The 22,069-nt window shown below is 41.3% G+C and overlaps 1 protein-coding gene across 1 annotated transcript in view; it reads right to left on the bottom strand.

The window, feature by feature from the left end:
• loxhd1a (lipoxygenase homology PLAT domains 1a) overlaps positions 1 to 22,069 on the bottom strand; it is a 123,687-nt gene that overhangs the window by 46,105 nt on the left and 55,513 nt on the right. The window contains exons 15-20 of the mRNA XM_061926659.1: positions 9,454 to 9,530; positions 5,120 to 5,316; positions 4,864 to 5,056; positions 2,245 to 2,405; positions 1,846 to 2,179; positions 1,601 to 1,752 (exon numbers count right to left, since the gene is read on the bottom strand). Coding sequence (XP_061782643.1) covers positions 1,601 to 1,752; positions 1,846 to 2,179; positions 2,245 to 2,405; positions 4,864 to 5,056; positions 5,120 to 5,316; positions 9,454 to 9,530 — 1,114 coding nt within the window. The remainder of the gene's footprint in view (positions 1 to 1,600; positions 1,753 to 1,845; positions 2,180 to 2,244; positions 2,406 to 4,863; positions 5,057 to 5,119; positions 5,317 to 9,453; positions 9,531 to 22,069) is intronic.

Genomic DNA, 22,069 nt, shown 5'->3' with positions numbered 1-22,069 from the left:
ATGGCCCAGAGCCACATTGGACCAAAAATACAAAAAACAAATCTGTATGGAGTCCATACTTGCCAACCCTCCCGAAAATCTCCCGAAATTCAGGCAGAGCTGGAGGCCACGCCCCCTCCAGCTCTATGCGGACCTGAGTCCGCTTTCCCACAATATAAAGAACGTCTACAGTAAAGCAGTCCATCTGCCGTAAACAGCAATGTTGTGACACTCTTAAACAGGACAATACTGCCATCTAGTGCATTTGATGAAAGCCCTTTTGTGCGTGCCACACAGCAATGCATCATCAGAGAGGGTGTTCAGCATGGTTAGAAAGATAGTGATAGAGAATAGAACAAGGATGGACAATTCAACCCTTAACTCAACAATGAGTAGATGAGTGTTATGTGTGTGTATATGTGTAACTAAATGAACACTGAAATTCAAGTATTTCTCTTATTTATATATATATATATATATATATATATATATATATATATATATATATATATATATATATATATATATAGCTAGAATTCACTGAAAGTCAATTATTTCTTATATATATATATATATATATATATATATATATATATATATATATATATATATATATATATATATATCCATCCATCCATCCATCCATTTTCTACCGCTTATTCCCTTCGGGGTCGCAGGGATATATATATATGAAATACTTGACTTGGTGAATTCTATCTGTAAATATACTCCTCCCCTCTTAACCACGCCCCCAACCATGCCCCCGCTCCAACCCCAGATTATACATGGGAAATATGGTGAGTTCAAGAACCGCCAAAATTAGTAGGACAAAACGATGTTCACCAAATGCTCTCAGCAGTGAAGCATACACACAAACATATTAAACAGTGGGCTTTCTAACAACTGGGAAGGTTTGTGTCATGTTTATCCTCAAACAAAAAACATACTAAAACAAAAACATAATTTTTCCCCCCATCTTTTTCCATTTTCAATCCTTTTTTAAAAATGTTCCAGTGAGCCACTAGGGCGGCACTAAAGAGCCACATACGGCTGGAGAGCCGCGGGTTGCTGATCCCCGCATTAAGCAATGCTGTGTACACGTGTGTGGAGAAAGATGTGGCCAGCGCTGCCTGCAGGAGCAAAGGTCACCACCTCTGTCCATGGTGCTGAGGACAGAGCACCATCAGACGGGGGCGTGGCAGTGCTGACAGCGAGACACAGCTGGCAGCTGATTAGATTTCACAGGTGGTACGTGTTAATCCAATCATCTGTTGTCTTTAACAGTAAGCGGCCGGGAGCAGGAGGGGAGAGAGGATACGGACGTGACTGAAAAGTCACGTTCTGGGGGAGAAAGACTTTTGATAAAACCCATGTACATTAAAACCTTTGTTAAAAACTGCACACTTGGCTCTTGTGCCGTGTCTACAGTGGAACTGCTAGGAAGCAACTTCCACAACGTGCTTGAGCATAGATAAGTGCACCCCAGTGCGAGTATGAGCGGAGCACAGAAGAAAATATGTTTATTGTGCTTTGCACAGTTTGGGATACATAGCGAGCGTGTGTGTGCGCTCGCAAAGGCGAAAGACTGCAAGAACCTCATCATTGTCAGAGGTGATCTTACCTGGCCTTTCTCAAATTTGTTCAGGTGGTTAGACTTCCTGAAGCGCCGCTCGCCCGTGTCGCCATTATCCCCATAGATGTTGATGTAAACATTGGCGTCTGTCCCCGCTCCCCACATCGTCCCAGTGAACACGTGGACATCATAAGAGTTGACTGATGTGGCAAACAAAGCGTGAATCATTTGACATTCATGAATCCCGAGGTAATTAGGTGTTGAAAATGTCATCGCATTCATGCTCTACTTACCCTCCAGGTCTTCGTTATCCTCCGTCAGTAATTCGACCACAATCTCCTTGTCCTCCTCATCCCTCGCCAGCCATCGGTTACAAGGGAAGTTGAACGTCTCCACCACTTCCTGTAGCTCCTCAACCATCTCCACCTCCTCCTCCTCTTCTTTCTTCTTCTTTTTCTTGTCCTTCTTCTTCTCCTTCTTGCTATCCTCCTTTTTCACCTCAACCAGCACCATGGCCGTCGTCAGCCGCTTGATGTCCACCGATTCCAGAAACCAGCCGTCCCCGATGCCCTTCCCGTCGTGGTAGATCCGCAGCTTGTAGAGCTTCCCAACATCCTGTGCTTCAATCTGGGTGTGGGTAAAACGCGGTAATTAAGAGACAAGAAGTCTGGTCACCAAAAAATATTACAAACCTTGAAGATCTCGGTGGTGCCACGTTCAAAATTATTGGAGCGGCTCTTCAGTGGGAGAACCTCGGTTTTTCCGTCATCGCCATAAATCTGACAGAAGACGTTAGCATTGGTGCCACCTGTACGCACGTCCCCTGTTACCACGGTTACTTCGTAGTTGATCACTATTAAAAAAGATATGGACCATAGAAAAAAGTTAAGGCACAGAACGATGGATCATTAGAAAAGTTTGATGACCAAATTGAGCCGAATGTAAGACAACATGATCCTCTTGTGAACTCGCCCAACCAAATATTTTGGTCGCATTTTAATAGGTCGCTGGTGGGTGTGAGTGACAGGAAGAAAAGCTCAGACTTTCACAGGCACAACCTGTTGGTTAGTATTAGAGATGTCCGATAATATCGGACTGCCGGTATTATCGGCCGATAAATGCTTTAAAATGTAATATCGGAAATTATCGGTATCGGTTTTAAAAAGTAAAATTTATGACTTTTTAAAACGCCGCTGTACGGAATGGTACCCGGACGTAGGGAGAAGTACAGAGCAGTTGCGTCTCCCATTCATACTTGCCAACCCTCCCGATTTTCCCGGGAGACTCCCGAATTTCAGTGCCCCTCCCGAAAATCTACCGGGGCAAACATTCTCCCGAATATCTCCCGATTTCCACCCGGACAACAATATTGGGGGTGTGCCTTAAAGGCACTGCCTTTGCGTGCCTATCCAATCATATAATATCTATACCTTTTCACACAAGTGAATGCCATGCATACTTGGTCAAAAGCCATACAGGTCACACTGAGGGTGGCCGTATAAACAACTTTAACACTGTTACAAATATGTTCCACACTGTGAACCCACACCAAACAGAATGACAAACACATTTCGGGAGAACATCCGCACCGTAACACAACATAAACACAACAGAACAAATACCCAGAACCCCTTGCAGCACTAACTCTTCCGGGACACTACAATATACACCATACTCCCCCCCCCCCAACCCTGCCCACCTCAACCTCCTGATGCTCTCTCAGGGAGAGCATGTCCCAAATTCCAAGCTGCTGTTTTGAGGCATGTTAAAAAAAAAAAATGCACTTTGTGACTTCAATAATAAATATGGCAGTGCCATGTTGGCATTTTTTTCCATAACTTGAGTTGATTTATTTTGGAAAAATGTGTTACATTGTTTAATGCAACGAGCGGGGCATCACAACAAAATTAGGCATAATAATGTGTTAATTCCACGACTGTATATATCGGTATTGGTTGATATCGGAATCGGTAATTAAGAGTTGGACAATGCCGAAATATCGGATATCGGCAAAAAAGCCATTATCGGATATCTCTAGTTAGTATGTATAAATAACTGCAGAATACAAAACAACCTGTCTTTATTATTGCTTTTTTAAGGAAAAAAAATGCCATCATAAATCAGGCATTTGTTGTGTAAATACAATTAAATTTGTGTTTATTTTAGTTGTTCATTATTTTATTGGTAGTACAGTTGTCCCTTGTCACATCTTACTTCAAGATTCTATACTATATCATGGATTTAACATGCATTTTTTTCAAGGAAACATTTGGTTTAAATTAGGCATTTTCAAGCATATCAATGCATAAACTAAAAATATCAATCCAACAGTAGTATTGGCCATTAGACGAGACCAAATAAATCGGACTGCACTCTTTAGTATCGTGGCCACAGATTGGCTCAGTCTCAGGCAGCATTACTATATTGAATTAAAAGAGCGTAAAGGTGCCTTAACCTAAAGGCCTTAGTGGCCTCATGCGTGGACAGTACCTTTTAGCTCTTATTTCCAAAATTGTGTACACTACTGAATTGGGGTCTTATGCCGCTTATGTGGACACTTATACTGCTATTTGGTGGTGTCAGAAGAGTATAACATACAATGGAATTTGGGGAAAAAAAAGTGTAAAAATAAACATTAGCATGTCACTACACATGAAGTACACATTTGTGTACTTATGGACTAAGTACATCATATCAAAAGATGATTTTTAGTTTTTATTCTAATTAGGGTCCATCCATCCATCCATTTTCTACCGCTTATTTCCTTTGGGGTTGCGGGGGGCGCTGGAGCCTATCTCAGCTACAATCGGGCGGAAGGCGGGGTACACCCTGGACAAGTCGCCACCTCATCGCAGGGCCTAATTAGGGTCCAATAAGCCCAAATAGCAAAGAGAAATATTAAAAGCATGTAAACAAACAGCTTGGGCCTTAAGAGGTTAAGAGTGTTATTTAATGTCTAGAGGGCTCTCATAATATTAAAAACAGTATTTTAAATGTCATAAACAGGTTTGTACGATCTACCTATTCAAACATTTGATTAATTTAGCACAAACAAATCAAGAGTGATAAACGAGGGAATAAATTGAATTAAATCATTGCGTTTTTTCTGTACTTGTTGAGTGTTAAATTGCTGGATGAAGGTTATAGCGTTGATGACACAGTGAATTAGGCTGCTATGCTGAATTATGACTTTTTCAACTGTGTATTAAGTTGGTGTTGAGTTTAGTGGGGGCTATGTCTTTCCAAATTAAAGAACATCTTCCTAAAGCAAACAAAAGACCCTATGGCCATCTTGTCGGCTCAGTAGTTACATTTTTCTATGTCCAGGGTCTCGCTGGGATAGATCTCCACCTCCACTTTTCCATCAGCCTCATCTTTGCAGAGCCAGCGATGACTCGGGAACATGTACTGCATCCCTTGAACCGGCACAGAGATCTGAACGCTGTCCAGAAACCAGCCGGCTCTCAGGCCTTCGTTGGTGTGGCCGATGAGGAGGCGGTTGACCTGCAAACACACAAACTCTTGAACTTCCCAGAAGAGTATTGAGTGGCGATTCTGCAAACTTGCCTTTCCGATGTCATAGGTCTCTATGGTGAAGATGTCAGTGCGACCGGTTTCAAAGTAGTTCCTCAGATCATTGTCTGAGACCGCCAGGGTGATCTTGCTAGTGTCGCCCTTCTCCCCATAGAGCTTGACAAACACCCTGGAGTCTGAGCTGGCCCCGTTCACACTGCCCGTCTTAATGGATATGTGGTAGCTGACATCTGCAGGAGAGGCATTTGTATTAAAAAATACTGTCCTTCCAGGAATTTGCTATGTTGTGATCGCAAAAATTCACACAAATTCAACCAATTACGGCAAATGATGCACGCGGCCTCGCAACTTTGTCCAAAGCCCGCATCTTCCCTGCACATTTTAAGCAATCTGCGTCATTATCACCAATTGACTTTGTCTAATCTAAACTTATGTTTGTTTCTTGTGTAGACGAAGGAGCAACAGCCACATGCAACAATGTATCAACTCTTTATTGCTCAAACAGCACCATTGTCCTGCATAGCTCAGAGCTATATCCGGTTCCTGTTGAAGTGAATAAATTAACTCATATTATTGTAGCTGAGATAGGCTCCAGCACCCCCTGCGACCCCGAAAGGGATAAGCGGTAGAAAATGGATGCATGGATGGATGTTCTACATAATATGAATGTTTATATTCAACTTGGAGAAAGTGAACCACCAGCATACTTGCCAACCTTGAGACCTCCGAATTCAGGAGATTTCGGGAGGGGGGGGGTCGGGTTGGGCCGGGGGCGGGGGCGTGGTTAAGGGGGGAGGAGTATATTTATAGCTAGAATTCACAGAAATTCAAGTATTTCTTATATATATATATATATATATATATATATATATATATATATATATATATATATATATATATATATATATATAAATAAAAATAAAAGAAATACTTAACTTTCAGTGAATTATAGCTATATATATATATATATATATATATATAAATATATATATATATATATATATATATATATATATATATATATATATATATATATATATATATATATATATATATTTATATGTATTTTATTATATATGTACATATAAATAAAATAAATACTTGAATTTCAGTGTTCATTTATTTACACATATACACACACATAACACTCATTCATTGTTGTATTTGAAAGTGCAATGCTTTGCAGCCAGTAGCACAGCCTTTGAAGGAGCATAGGTATGGGCAGCGTAATATTCTGGGTTGGAGTCAATAACCAGGCGAGGTGATGAACGTCTCTTTACTTGATACTTCAGAACCGACTCCCACACTTGCCGTCAGGGTGCGCAATACAACGTAAACCGTTGGCCAACCAAAAAGTAACCACAGAACACTATACCCAACATTCACCAGGAGATGGCAACAAACAACTTAGATCACTCTATTACAGGCAGCATCTGTGATATGTAATTTGCAGGAAAGGAGTGAGTTTAGGGTTGAATTGTCCATCCTCGTTCTATTCTCTGTCACTCGTCGTCGCCATGACTGCATCTTCTTCGTTCTTCGTCTCCTTCTTGTTGTGTGTGCAGTTGTGCACTCGCCAAAAGCCGTAGCTGTTATAACGTGACTGGGCATGCTGTTTATATGAAGGAAAAGCGGACGTCACGACAGGCTGTCCTCACTCAAGTCCGGCTGGAAATCGGGAGAAATTCGGGAGAATGGTTGTCCCGGGAGATTTTCGGGAGAGGCACTGAAATTCGGGAGTCTCCCGGAAAATTCGGGAGGGTTGGCAAGTATGACCACCAGGTTTAAGTAAATAGTGTTGGAGCCCATAATGAAATAAGGAGCCTTATTTGGACATTCGCATGTGGACTGGAATTAGTTCTCTCACGAGAAGAAGCAATAAAACCAGGCTTCGGAATGCAAAAGTTATAGCTCTATCCTGGAGGAGAGATTCTATGTTTATCTTAACGTCAACCTACAAGTTATAGTATACATTTGTTGTCTTCCCAGTCACTTAAATAAAAACACCTCCTTACATGGTCAGGTTGTACTCTCCTGAATTAGCACACACCCAGACAGAGAAAGAAGGAATATAAGACAGTGATTCGGCTCCTCCAAGGGAGGAGAGACACATTTTCTTGACCTGACCTCCTCCAGGAACTGCAGTCCTGTATAATGACACTCACTTGTAATAAAGCAACTTTTGGTTCAGTAAAGCGTCTCCGACGTCTCTTTTGATCCAGCCGCACTGTCGTGTCACCCTTCTGTCCGGACGAGGATGACAAGACCAGAAATACTGGTCTACTGCACTATGCCTTCTAGGTTTTGTAGTATATAAACATTCACTTCTTAGTTTACATGTATTTACTATATATGTTTTTAAAATGTATTTATCCAGGATAAGGCAATTAAGAACAGATTCTCATTTTCAATGCTGACCTAGCAAAGAGGCAACATTTACATGACAGAGATGTTGAAGTGTGATAATAATTTCTCATCAGCTTTGTTTTACCAATGAAAATATTGTCATAGATCGCTCTCAACAGTCCACAAATGCTTTTAACGTGTGGGCCAAATGTGTTGGAACGTACCGGATTTTCTTGACTATAAGCCACTACTTTTTTCCCCGAGCTTTTGAACCCTGCGACTTATACAACGATGCGGCTAATCTTTGGATGTTTTTCGCTACCGACTAAAATATGGAATTGATTAAGCAAAGAAATCAAACAAGGTACTAAAATGATCCATTTTATGAAACTGTTCCAAGTCCAAGTGTTTACAAAGTGCAAGGAAGAAGAATCCTGATAAACATCTTGAACCTTATTAAAAAAGGGGAAAATCTTATTCATCTCATGAAGGATCAATAAAAAAATGTATTACTTTTTTCTTCAGCTGTTTTACTGTCGTGTTACAAGCACCGTTTGGAAACAAATAAAGTATGTAAATAAACATTTACAAACTCTTTCTTTGTAAATATCTCATTTCACAACATACTGGTATATACCGTATCTACGGCTAATATGTGGCTAATATATAGAAAAACGTTTTTTTTTAAATAGTAAGGTAAGGCTTATAGTCCGGAAATACTGTAAATGGATGTTTAATAGAGGAAAACACTTTTCAAGTGTAAAACATACACCGATAATGTCTGTAACTTGTGCACGACAGAGAAGATAGTGGACAATAAAGAAGCTTTAGGTGGTGTTTCTTTCTGTAATTATAATTACTTCTTTCTATTATTAGGCATAGTTAATGAAACCGTATAGTAATTTGACAATGAGCTCTGAGTATGTGCTTTTACTGCCATCAATTGTGTACTTTTGAGTATGTGTGGTATAAAACGAGTAAAGTATCCAATACAAAATATGTTCTAGACCAAAAATCTGTCCATGTTCTTTATTGCTCGCTAATGTTACCATATCTGAGTTATTGCGTAAAATTATGGGGAGACAACTACAAATGTGCGCTTCATTCACTAACGGTGTTACAAAAAAGATCAATTAGAATAATACATAATGTTGGATATAGAGAACATACAAACCTTTTATTTATTGAATCACAAATATTGAAATTCAACGATTTGGTGCATTTGCAAACAGCTAAAATTATGTACAAAGCAAACTATAACCTGCTACCCAAGAATGTAATATAACCTTAGAGGAACATCTAATTTAATACATTTGTATGCTCATACAACACTTAAAACCTTTAGCATAGCAGTTTGTGGAATTAAATAATGTAATGGATTTATCAAAGAAATCAAACAAAGCACCAATATGATTCAGTTTAAGAGACTATTCAAACTACAGGTGTTCACAAAATACACAGAATAACAATTATGATGAACATCTGGAACCCTTTTTTTATTTTATTCTTTAAGATAAAGATTATTTATGTATTTAATATTGGTTTACTTACTATGGTATATTATTTATTTATTCACTGTTCTGTTACAGAGAACAAGGACTTGCGATAAAAGGGCTATGGTATGAAAAGAGGTATTACTAAATAAGCTCAACTTCTTCCTACTCCTTTTCAGATGTGCTGTAATGAAACAACTGGAAGTATGTGATGGATTACATTGTATCGTATGCATGTTAGAATTAAACTGAACTGAACTGAATACAGTATTTGTTTTCCATTTGTTCTTAAAATGTTATTTTTGAGGTTCAGGTTGTAGGAAACACTAAAAACATTGGTAGAAAATTCATAAAATCTCAAGTTGGTTCACTGTAATTGAAGGAAAATAAGTCTCAAAACAACTTATTCTATAACTTTCTGAAAAAGCTGCAGTGAATTCGGGCATTTTATGCCACAACAATCACAGCAACCTGGAAGAACTGACAAAAGAACAACATATAGCGACTCGCTTCCTGAAAAGTACTCACTAAAGAGCCGCAGGCCATCTCCGGCTGGAACCAACTCGCGGACAATCTGCCCGTCGTCCTCATTGCGGTCCAACCACCTGATTTGAGACACATTAATTAAACCAAATATCTTCATCCATCAAATGATGACAAGATTACCCAAAGCATACACAATAAGGCCACAACACTTTTCCAGATGTAACACTGCACTGCAGACATGCAGCTTGGCTCCAGTTACAGGAGGAGACAGCTGTCTGACTGCTGTGCATTTAGCCCCAATTTGTAAGACGATACCTATCCATCACCTGCCTAACTCCTAAATGGCATGCAACTGGAGAGCTGTCCAACAGGAGCAGGGGCCAATCTACGGCACTAATGAGGGCTCCTTAAGGACTTTTGTTTGGAAATACAGCAGGCTGGTGGCTTGGGTGGTTAAAGTTAAAATGTTAAAGTACCAATGATTATCACACAGAAATTAACCTCTGCATTCGACCCGTCTCCTTGTTCACCCCCTGGGAGGTGAGGGGAGCAGTGAGCAGCAGCGGTGGCCGTGCCCGGGAATCATTTTGGGGATTTAACCCCCAATCCCAACCCCTTGATGCTGAGTGCCAAGCAGGGAGGTAATGAGTCTCATTTTTATAGTCTTTGGTATGACTCGGACGGGGTTTCACTGCAAAAACTGAAATCTAAGTAAGATTAAATATCTCAAATAAGGGTGATATTTGCTTATTATCTGTCTGATAAGATAATTCTTCTCACTAAGCAGATTTTATGTTAAAGTCTTTTACTTGTTTTAAGGGTTTTGGTCCTGAATTATCTCAGTAAGATATTACAGCTTGTTGCTGAGATTTTATGACCTATGTTGAGCCTTCCCGGTCAGGTCTATTCAGGTGTACTGGAGAGGAGGCTACGCCGGATAGTCGAACCTCGGATTCAGGAGGAACAGTGTGGTTTTCGTCCTGGTCGTGGAACTGTGGACCAGCTCTATACTCTCGGCAGGGTCCTTGAGGGTGCATGGGAGTTTGCCCAACCAGTCTACATGTGCTTTGTGGACTTGGAGAAGGCATTCGACCGTGTACCCCGGGAAGTCCTGTGGGGAGTGCTCAGAGAGTATGGGGTAACGGACTGTCTTATTGTGGCGGTCCGCTCCCTGTATAATCAGTGTCAGAGCTTGGTCCGCATTGCCGGCAGTAAGTCGGACCCGTTTCCAGTGAGGGTTGGACTCCGCCAAGGCTGCCCTTTGTCACCGATTCTGTTCATAACCTTTATGGACAGAATTTCTAGGTGCAGTCAGGGCGTTGAGGGTATCTGGTTTGGTGGCTGCAGGATTATACACATCATCTGCTATTTGCAGATGATGTGGTCCTGATGGCTTCCTCTGGCCAAGATCTTCAGCTCTCACTGGATCGGCTCGCAGCCGAGTGTGAAGCGACTGGGATGGGAATCAGCACCTCCAAGTCCGAGTCCATGGCTCTCTCCCGGAAAAGGGTGCAGTGCCATCTCCGGGTTGGGGAGGAAATCTTGCCCCAAGTGGAGGAGTTCAAGTACCTCGGAGTCTTGTTCACGAGTGGGGGAAGAGTGGATCGTGAGATCGACAGGCGGATCGGTGCGGCGTCTTCAGTAATGCGGACGCTGTATCGATCCGTTGTGGTGAAGAAGGAGCTGAGCCGGAAGGCAAAGCTCTCGATTTACCGGTCGATCTACGTTCCCATCCTCACCTATGGTCATGAGCTTTGGGTTATGACCGAAAGGACAAGATCACGGGTACAAGCGGCCGAAATGAGTTTCCTCCGCCGGGTGGCGGGGCTCTCCCTTAGAGATAGGGTGAGAAGCTCTGTCATCCGGGGGGAGCTCAAAGTAAAGCCGCTGCTCCTCCACATCGAGAGGAGCCAGATGAGGTGGTTCGGGCATCTGGTCAGGATGCCACCCGAAGGCCTCCGTAGGAAGGTGTTTCGGGCACGTCCGACCGGTAGGAGGCCACGGGGAAGACCCAGGACACGCTAAGACTGGAAGACTATCTCTCCCGGCTGGCCTGGGAAAGCCTCGGGATCCCCGGGAGGAGCTGGACGAAGTGGCTGGGGAGAGGGAAGTCTGGGCTTCCCTGCTTAAGCTGCTGCCCCCGCGACCCGACCTCGGATAAGCGGAAGAAGATGGATGGAAGAATGGATGTTGAGTAAAACATGCTTGAAACTAGAACATCAACTGTTGCAAAGCTGTGTCATCAACACTCACAAGTATAAAACTACTTTTTTAAAGTAATCATTTCTTACTTCAAGCATGAAAAAAAAAAATCATGACTTTGACACAATTGTGTCTCATAATTAAAACAGATGACAGCCAAATGGACTTTGCTGTTTTATTTTCAATGAAACAATAGAAAATATGTACTCATATAGTAGTACAGGTGGCACAGTACAGTAAACTGACAGTTAATATTTAAACATTTAACATTTGACATTTCAAACAATTTTGAACAGAAAGAGTTCATGCACATTCAGATAAATTCTTCAAAATTACAATTAAAAATATTTTGGCCGGGAGCCGGGCTGTATATATGCGCACTAATTGACTGAAAGAGCACGCACTTGGCGCAATGATGTCATGTTATCAATGGAAAAATGCATTTTTAGACCATATGATTTGCTTGAGCGGCTAGTAGACCCAGAGAGTAACAAGTGGTTGCCTTGTTGCCTTTCCATTAAGAAAAATAAACTAGTTTTTAGTATGAGTTTGCTGGTTTCAAGAAATGTATTATCTATTGCATATCATTATGTCAAGATAATGGCACTAGCATTCACTTAATTTAAGAATATTTTTCAACATATTGAGCAAAAAGTTCTCTTTTTTTTTTCTACCAAGAAAAGTGCACTTGTTATTAGTGACAATATACTTATTTTAAGGTATTTTTGGGTTCATTGAGGTTAGCTAATTTGACTTGTTTTGGAAAGTCTTGACAAACCGAATTTTGTTGTTCAGATAATTTTGCTTAGTTCAAATAAAATACCCCTAATTTTTTATTTTATTATTTTTGAACACTGACTTTTTGCAGTGTTGAACTCACGACCTACCGATCTCAGGGCGGGCACGCTAACCACGAGGCCACTGAACGCAGGTGGTAAGAAAAAGAGAAGAGTAGAGGAAGCAAAACTGACATGGCAGGTAATGTTTGTCTTTATGGATCTTGTTTTGGGAAATGGTGCACAGTCCGGACGGAACAGAAAAGGGTTTACATTTGTCCAAAATGCCCTCTTATGAGGAATTACGATTCAGGGGGAACTCGACAGTTTAAATCCGTCACCGGTCGAGTAATTCATGTCCAAGAAGTCAATTTCATTGATATAGACAACCAAAATGTTCAATGACAGGCTGCTCCTCCCCAAGAGCAAAACAACAGGATTAAAAACTTTATTTTTTTTGTCCTGTGCTATCAAACTGTTTGACTCCTCACTGAATGTGAGGGGGGAACGGCAGTAGATTGAAGGAAGAGGGCGAGTGGCACGTCATTTTATTTTTCTTTCTCAGTCGTGTTTAGCTGTAGCCTTGTATTCACATTTTATTATTGTTGTATTTATACCTGTTTACTTTGTGGTAATGATTATGGTTATGCTACTAACACTGTTATGTATACTGTATATGGAGTTGCTGCTATTGGAACCACACCCAGTTAAGTGATGAATGTATATTTCATCTACAAAACCCAAAACCAGTGAAGTTGGCACGTTGTGTAAATCGTAAAAAAACAAAAACAGAATACAATGATTTGCAAATCATTTTCAACTTATATTCAATTGACTAGACTGCAAAGACAAGATATTTAATGTTCGAACTGAGAAACTTTTTTTTTTTTGCAATTAAACATTAACTTAGAATTTAATGGCAGCAACACATTGCAAGCAAGTTGGCACAGGGGCATTTTTACCACTGTGTTACATGGCCTTTCCTTTTAACAACACTCAGTAAACGTTTGGGAACTGAGGAGACCAATTTTTTAAGCTTTGCAGGTGGAATTCTCTCCCATTCTTGCTTAATGTACAGCTTCAGTTCGTTGTGGTATTTTAGGCTTCATAATGCGCCACACATTTTCAATAAGAGACAGGTCTGGACTACAGGCAGGCCAGTTTAGTACCCGCACTCTTTTACTACAAAGCCCCGTTGTTGAAACACGTGTGGCTTGGCATTGTCTTGCTGAAATAAGCAGGGGCGTCCATGAAAAACACTTTGCTTGGATGGCAACATATGTTGCTCAAAAACCTGTATGTACCTTTTAGTATTAATGGTGCCTTCACAGATGTGTAAGTTACCCATGCCTTGGGCACTAACATTGTCGTTATCCCCACGTGGGTAAACACTTGGTGCCTGATCTGATAGCAATTTTCTTAGAATAACACACAACTCACATACCGTATTTTCCGCACTATAAGGCGCACCGGATTATTAGCCGCACCTTCTATGAATTACATATTTCATAATTTTGTCCACCAATAAGCCGCCCCGGACTATAAGCCGCGCCTACGCTGCGCTAAAGTGAATGTCAAAAAAACGCTGCGCTAAAGTGAATGTCAAAAAAACTGTCAGATAGTTCAGTCAAACTTTAATAATATATTGAAAACCAGCGTTCTAACAACTCTGTCCCAAAATGTACAAATGTGCAATCACAAACATAGTAAAATTCAAAATGGTGTAGAGCAATAGCAACATACCGGTAATGTTGCTCGAACGTTAATGTCACAACACACAAAATAAACATAGCGCTCACTTTCTGAAGTTATTCTTCATTCGTACCGGTAAATCCTTCGAATTCTTCGTCTTCGGTGTCCGAATTGAAAAGTTGCGCAAGCGTGGGTTCCAAAATGGCCGGCTCCGTCTCTTCGAAGTCATCGGATTCAGTGTCGCTGTTGTTGTGCAGCAGTTCTGTGAATCCTGCCTTCCGGAAAGCTCGGACCACAGTTGTGACAGAAATATCTGCCCAGGCATTTACGATCCACTGGCAGATGTTGGCGTATGTCGTCCGGCGCTGTCTGCCCGTTTTAGTGAAGGTGTGTTCGCCTTCGGTCATCCATTTTTCCCACGCCGTTCGCACTCGTGATTTGAATGCCCTGTTGACACCAATATCCAGCGGTTGGAGTTCTTTGGTTAATCCACCCGGAATGACGGCGAGTGTTGTATTTGTGTGCTTCACTTGTTTTTTGACACCATCTGTGATGTGGGCGCGCATAGAGTCGTATATCAACATGGACGGAGCAGCGTGAAAAAAGCCACCCGGCCTCTTCGCGTAAACTTCCCTTAACCACTCGCTCATCTTTTCTTCATCCATCCATCCCTTCGAGTTAGCTTTTATGATGACGCCGGCTGGAAAGGTCTCTTTTGGCAAGGTCTTCCTTTTGAATATCACCATGGGAGGAAGTTTCTGGCCATTAGCATGGCAAGCTAGAACCACAGTGAAGGATGACTTCTCATTCCCTGTGGTGCGAATATTCACCGTACGTGCTCCCGTTCCACAGTGCGGTTCACAGGAATATCAGTTGCTGTGAAATACGGTAGTAATCCGTGTGCGGATGGAGAGATTGCGTCTTTTTATGAACCGGATCCTTGTCCTTTGTAGGAGCCATTTTGTGGTCTTTACAGATGTAAACAGGAAATGAAACGTACGGTGATATCCGCGCGTTTTTTCTTCTTCTTCCGGGGGCGGGTGGTTGCTTACAGTAGAAGAAGAAGCGCTTCCTGTTCTATGGGGGCGGGTGCTTTCCTTGGCGGTTGCTTGCGTAGAAGAAGAAGCGCTTCCTGTTCTACCGGGAAAAAAGATAGCGGCTGTTTACCGAAGTTGCGAGATCGAAACTTTATGAAAATTAATCGTAATAAAGCGCACCGGGTTATAAGGCGCACTGTTAGCTTTTGAGAAAATTTGTGGTTTTTAGGTGCGCCTTATAGTGCGGAAAATACGGTAATGTATTTTCTGTTGTGAATGTGTCCGGGGTAGATATGCATTCTACTGAGGTGGCAAATCATGATGCGTTCAGTCGATCGCAGCATCAAGCAAACAATCTGAAAATTCCCGTCGTATCAATTCCTAGATATGGTCGAAACTATTTAAAGTGCACTACGTATAATAAACGCAACATTATTAATATTTCTACTACGGATAATTTAAACAAAAACTTGTCAAAACAGCCCAATACTTATAATATGGGCTTTTTAAACATAAGATCATTGTCTCCCAAAACGTTATTAGTTAATGAGGTCATTAGAGACAACAATCTTAACGTCATTGGTCTTAGCGAAACCTGGCTCAAACCAGACGAATTTTTTGCCCTAAATGAGGCATCTCCTCCTAACTATACGAATGCGCATATTGCCTGTCCCCTTAAAAGGGGTGGGGGGGTCGCATTAATATACAATGAAAACTTTAACCTTACCCCTAACCTAAATAATAAATACAAATCGTTTGAGGTGCTTACTATGAGGTCTGTCGCACCGCTGCCTCTCGATATGGCTGTTATCTACCGCCCCCCAGGGCCCTACTCGGACTTTATTAATGAATTCTCAGAGTTCGTTGCTGATCTAGTGACGCACGCAGACAATATAATCATAATGGGGGACTTTAATATCCATATGAATACCCCATCGGACCCTCAGTGCGTGGCGCTCCAGACTATAATTGATAGCTGTGGTCTTACACAAATAATAAATGAACCTACGCATCGCAACGGCAATACGATAGATCTAGTGCTGGTCAGGGGTGTCACCACCTCCAAAGTTATGGTACTCCCGTATACTAAAGTAATGTCCGATCATTACCTTATAAAATTCGAAGTTCTGACTCATTGTCAACAAACTAATAATAATAATAACTGCTATAGCAGCCGCAACATTAATGCCGCCACAACGATGACTCTTGCTGACCTACTGCCTTCGGTAATGGCACCATTCCCAAATTATGTCGGCTCTATTGATAACCTCACTAACAACTTTGACAATGCCCTGCGCAAAACCATTGATAGTATAGCACGGCTAAAACAAAAAAGGGCCCCTAAAAGGCGCACCCCATGGTTTACAGAGGAAACCAGAGCTCATAAATGATCATGTAGAAAGTTGGAACGCAAATGGCGCGCGACCAAGCTTGAGGTTTTCCATCAAGCATGGAGTGATAGTTTAATATCGTATAAACGCATGCTTACCTTAGCTAAAGCTAAATATTATTCAAATCTCATCCGCCTCAACAAAAACGACCCTAAATTTTTGTTTAGTACAGTAGCATCGCTAACCCAACAAGGGACTCCTCCCAATAGCTCCACCCACTCGGCAGATGACTTTATGAATTTCTTTAATAAGAAAATTGAACTCATTAGAAAGGAGATTAAAGACAACGCATCCCAGCTACAACTGGGTTCTATGAACACAGATACAACTGTATCTACGACGGATACTGCAATACAAAATAGTCTCTCTCTTTTTGATGAAATAACATTAGAGGAACTATTACAGCGTGTAAGTGGGATAAAACAAACAACATGTTTACTTGACCCACTTCCTGGGAAACTTATCAAGGAGCTTTTTGTATTATTAGGTCCATCAGTGCTAAATATTATAAATTTATCACTTTCCTCTGGCACTGTTCCCCTAGCATTCAAGAAAGCGGTTATTCATCCTCTGCTCAAAAGACCTAACCTTGATCCTGACCTCATGGTAAACTACCGACCGGTGTCCCACCTTCCCTTTATTTCGAAAATCCTCGAAAAAATTGTCGCACAGCAGCTAAATGAACACTTGGTGTCTAACAATCTCTGTGAACCTTTTCAATCCGGTTTCAGGGCAAATCACTCTACGGAGACAGCCCTCGCAAAAATGACTAATTATCTACTGCTAACGATGGATTCTGATGCGTCATCTATGTTGCTGCTTCTTGATCTTAGCGCTGCTTTCGATACCGTCGATCATAATATTTTATTAGAGCGTATCAAAACACGTATTGGTATGTCAGACTTAGCTTTGTCGTGGTTTAACTCTTATCTTACTGACAGGATGCAATGCGTCTCCCATAATAATGTGACCTCGGACTATGTTAAGGTAACGTGCGGAGTCCGTCAGGGTTCGGTTCTTGGCCCAGCACTCTTTAGTATTTACATGCTGCCGCTAGGCGACATCATACGCAAATACGGTGTTAGCTTTCATTGTTATGCTGATGACACCCAACTCTACATGCCCCTAAGGCTGACCAACACGCCGGATTGTAGTCAGCTGGAGGCGTGTCTTAATTAAATTAAACAATGGATGTCCGCTAACTTCTTGCAACTCAACGCCAAGAAAACGGAAATGCTGATTATCGGTCCTGCTAAACACCGACATTTATTTAATAATACCACCTTAACATTTGACAACCAAACAATTACACAAGGCGAATCAGTAAAGAATCTGGGTATTATCTTCGACCCAACTCTCTCGTTTGAATCACACATTAAGAGTGTTACTAAAACGGCCTTCTTTCATCTCCGTAATATCGCTAAAATTCATTCTATTTTATCCACTAGCGACGCTGAGATCATTATTCATGCATTCGTTACGTCTCGTCTCGACTACTGTAACGTATTATTTTCGGGTCTCCCTATGTCTAGCATTAAAAAATTACAGTTGGTACAAAATGCGGCTGCTAGACTTTTGACAAGAACAAGAAAGTTTGATCATATTACGCCTATACTGGCTCACCTGCACTGGCTTCCTGTGCACTTAAGATGTGACTTTAAGGTTTTACTACTTACGTATAAAATACTACACGGTCTAGCTCCGTCCTATCTTGTCGATTGCATTGTACCATATGTCCCGGCAAGATATCTGCGTTCAAAGAACTCCGGCTTATTAGTGATTCCCAGAGCCCAAATAAAGTCTGCGGGCTATAGAGCGTTTTCTATTCGGGCTCCAGTACTATGGAATGCCCTCCCGGTAACAATTAGAGATGCTACCTCAGTTGAAGCATTTAAGTCCCATCTTAAAACTCATTTGTATACTCTAGCCTTTAAATAGCCCCCCTGTTAGACCAGTTGATCTGCCGTTTCTTTTCTTCTCTCCTCTGCTCCCCTTTTCCTTGAGGGGGGGGGGGCACAGGTCCGGTGGCCATGGATGAAGTGCTGGCTGTCCAGAGTCGGGACCCGGGGTGGACCGCTCACCTGTGCATCGGCTGGGAACATCTCTGCGCTGCTGACCCGTCTCCGCTCGGGATGGTGTCCTGCTGGCCCCACTATGGACTGGACTCTTACTATTATGTTGGATCCACTATGGACTGGACTCTCACAATATTATGTCAGACCCACTCGACATCCATTGCTTTCGGTCTCCCCTAGAGGGGGGGGGGTTACCCACATATGCGGTCCTCTCCAAGGTTTCTCATAGTCATTCACATCGACGTCCCACTGGGGTGAGTTTTTCCTTGCCCGTATGTGGGCTTTGTACCGAGGATGTCGTTGTGGCTTGTGCAGCCCTTTGAGACACTTGTGATTTAGGGCTATATAAATAAAGATTGATTGATTGATTGATCTACTAAAGGTTTGCATGTATTAAAACAAGTGCAAACTTTACAGCACAAAGCTGGTCTACTTAACTCGTGTGCAGAGGATTGTGTCTCTTAAATGAGCAAAATATGGAGCACTATCCAGTTCATCACTTCATGACTATGAAGAATATTTGCTGATTAGCGGAATGCCCACAATGTTGAGAGGATAAAGTGCAATTATAATTATTTAGCACACAAAGTGTGATTTATCAAGGCTAGAACTGTACTTTTTTTTTTTGGTCATTCTGTGTATTTTTTTTGTTATTGCACCGTCGGGTGCGTGTTAGAGTGCCTGCTAGTCACAAAACACTACAGGAATGTGGCACCAGAGTGCGTCAAATACAGCCGCAACATGATGATTTCACAAAATAAAAGGATGTTTTATTGTAGGTTTATGAGCTGCAGTATGTTTAGAACTATATATAGACTAGGGTTGTACGGTATACCAGTACTGGTATAGTATCGCGGTACTAATGAATCAAAAACGGTACTATACCCTGTTTGAAAAGTACCGGTTCCTGGGCATGACGGCGCGTCACGTCATGCATGACGTTGCTGGTTTTCAGAGCAGAGAAGCATGTTCGGCAGCGCACAATCACAGAGTACTTACAAGCAGACAAGGTGTGTAGACAGAAAAGGGAGAACGGACGCATTTTGGCTTAAAAACTAAAGATAAAGGTGAAGTTATAACACTGAAACGCCCTCAGGAAAAGGTGCTTTAAGACATGGGTAGCTCGCTAGCGGCTAACGTCCATTCGCAGTCGGCAGTGTTTTAGCTACTTCTAAATCACTCATCCTCGCCTCCATGGCGACGAATAAAGTAAGTTTCTTACAAGTATCATCCCTGCAGGACGAGGAATAGCTAAACATGCTTCACTACACATCGTAGGAGGATACGATAGCTAACCGCTAACAGCAAGCTAGCACCCTGATACTATTGGTGGATCTACACCTGACATCCACTGTAATGATACCAAGTACAATAGCGTATCTTGTCGATACTACTATGATTACATCAATATCTTTTATTGTCATAAAATCTTTTTTTCCTTTTTTTAAAATTCATATTATGTTTATAAACTCAGGAAATACGTCCCTGGACACATGAGGACTTTGAATATGACCAATGTATGATCCTGTAAAAACTTGGTATCGGATCGATACCTAAATTTGTGGTATCATCCAAAACTAATGTAAAGTATCAAACAACAGAAGAATAAGTGATTGTTACATTTTAACAGAAGTGTAGATAGAACATGTTAAAAGAAAAAGTAACCAGATATTGACAGTAAATGAACAAGTGGATTAATAATTCATTTTTACAGCTAGAATGAGAAATGGCACAATGTGTTACTGCCTATGTCAGGAGACTAATTAAGAGTCTTTATTTGCTTACTTACGACTAAAAGATAAGTTGTCTTGTATGTTCACTATTTTATTTAAGGACAAAATTGTTCTTCGATTGCAATAAGAAACATATGTTTAATTTGCCGTAAGATTTGTTGTTAAATAAAGCCAATAATGCAATTTTTTTGTGGTCCCCCTTATTTAGAAAAGTACCGAAAAGTATTGAAATACATTTTGGTACCAGTATCGGTACTTAAATATTGGTATCAGGACAACACTAATATAGACCATACTTGCCAACCCTCCCGATTTTCCCGGGAGACTCCCGAATTTCAGTGCCCCTCCCGAAAAACTCCCGGGGCAACCATTCTCCCGAATTTCTCCCGATTTCCACCCGGACAACAATATTGGGGGCGTGCCTTAAAGGCACGGCCTTTAGCGTCCTCTCTCACCTGAAACCTTCACCCCTTAACAGCCGCATGCTGTCCTGGCGTCCGCTTTTCCTCCATATAAACAGCGTGCCGGCCCAGTCACATAATAATGTAGCTTTGGACGGGTTTAATAATGGTCTTTACTCGAAGATGTCAAGAAATGCTGACAAGTTGAATGATCTTTTAACTGGCTTAATGATAGCGTTATTTTCAAGCACACACACACATAAGTGAATGCATGCATAGTTGTTCAACAGCCATACATGTCACACTGACGGTGGCCGTATAAACAACTTTAACACTGTTACAAATATGCGCCACTCTGTCAACCCACACCAAACAAGAATGACAAACACATTTCGGGAGAACATCCGCACCGTAACACAACATAAACACAACAGAACAAATACCCAGAACCCCTTGCAGCATTAACTCTTCCGGGATGCTACAATAACATCTATGACTTTTGGAGCTCAGTGCACAACTGCACACACAACAAGAAGGAGACGAAGCAGAAGAAAGAAAAAGAGACATGGCGACGACGAGTAAGAAGAAGAAATACGCTTGCAAGTTCCAAAATGATTGGAGAAAAAGAATTTCATTTCATCCAGGACAGCTCAAAGGGGAAGGGGTATGCTGCCTGCACCGCAACCACAACCCCCCGACCCCCCCATCTCCCGAATTCGAAGATCTCAAGGTTGGCAAGCATGATATAGACATATTATTTTGGTTTATTTTGTCTGATAAACTAACGTCAAAACAATAGTAATTGCATGCATCAGGGCACAGCCGCACTGGTCCTTGGTAGCAATCATGGCGCCTGTTTGATTGGCCATTCTCTCTTTATACAGAAGTCTGACACAGTCAATACACTACTGCCATCTAACGTCTTGGAATTGCAATTGCATGCACAGTTATAATACTTGTAAATAAAACTATAAGGAAACATAAATGGACAGCACTTTCACTATCAGCACAGTGTTCAATGCTAAATCATTATTTTTTTATTTTTTTATTAAACAAATTAACATTTATTATCACATAAACATAAAAAAATGGTTACTGTGAAGTACCGGTACAAATCTCTTAGGTATGGGAAATTGGTACTGCATCGATTCAAATTTGAAAGGTACCCATCCCTACATGCAAGTATGCAATTATATTCAAAGATACGGTGCTTATGCCAAAAATATATATTGACATGTTTGAGTATATTTGGTGCTATTATACATTGTTTTGCAACTGACTTCCTATTTTCATACCAATGTTTTCTGCTTACACATTTAGTATATTTATTCTCTTTACTTAAATCCTATTG

The sequence above is a fragment of the Nerophis lumbriciformis genome, linkage group LG32, assembly GCF_033978685.3.
Source record: "Nerophis lumbriciformis linkage group LG32, RoL_Nlum_v2.1, whole genome shotgun sequence".
Taxonomy (NCBI): Eukaryota; Metazoa; Chordata; class Actinopteri; order Syngnathiformes; family Syngnathidae; genus Nerophis; species Nerophis lumbriciformis.
This window is presented reverse-complemented; position numbering and strand designations above follow the sequence as displayed.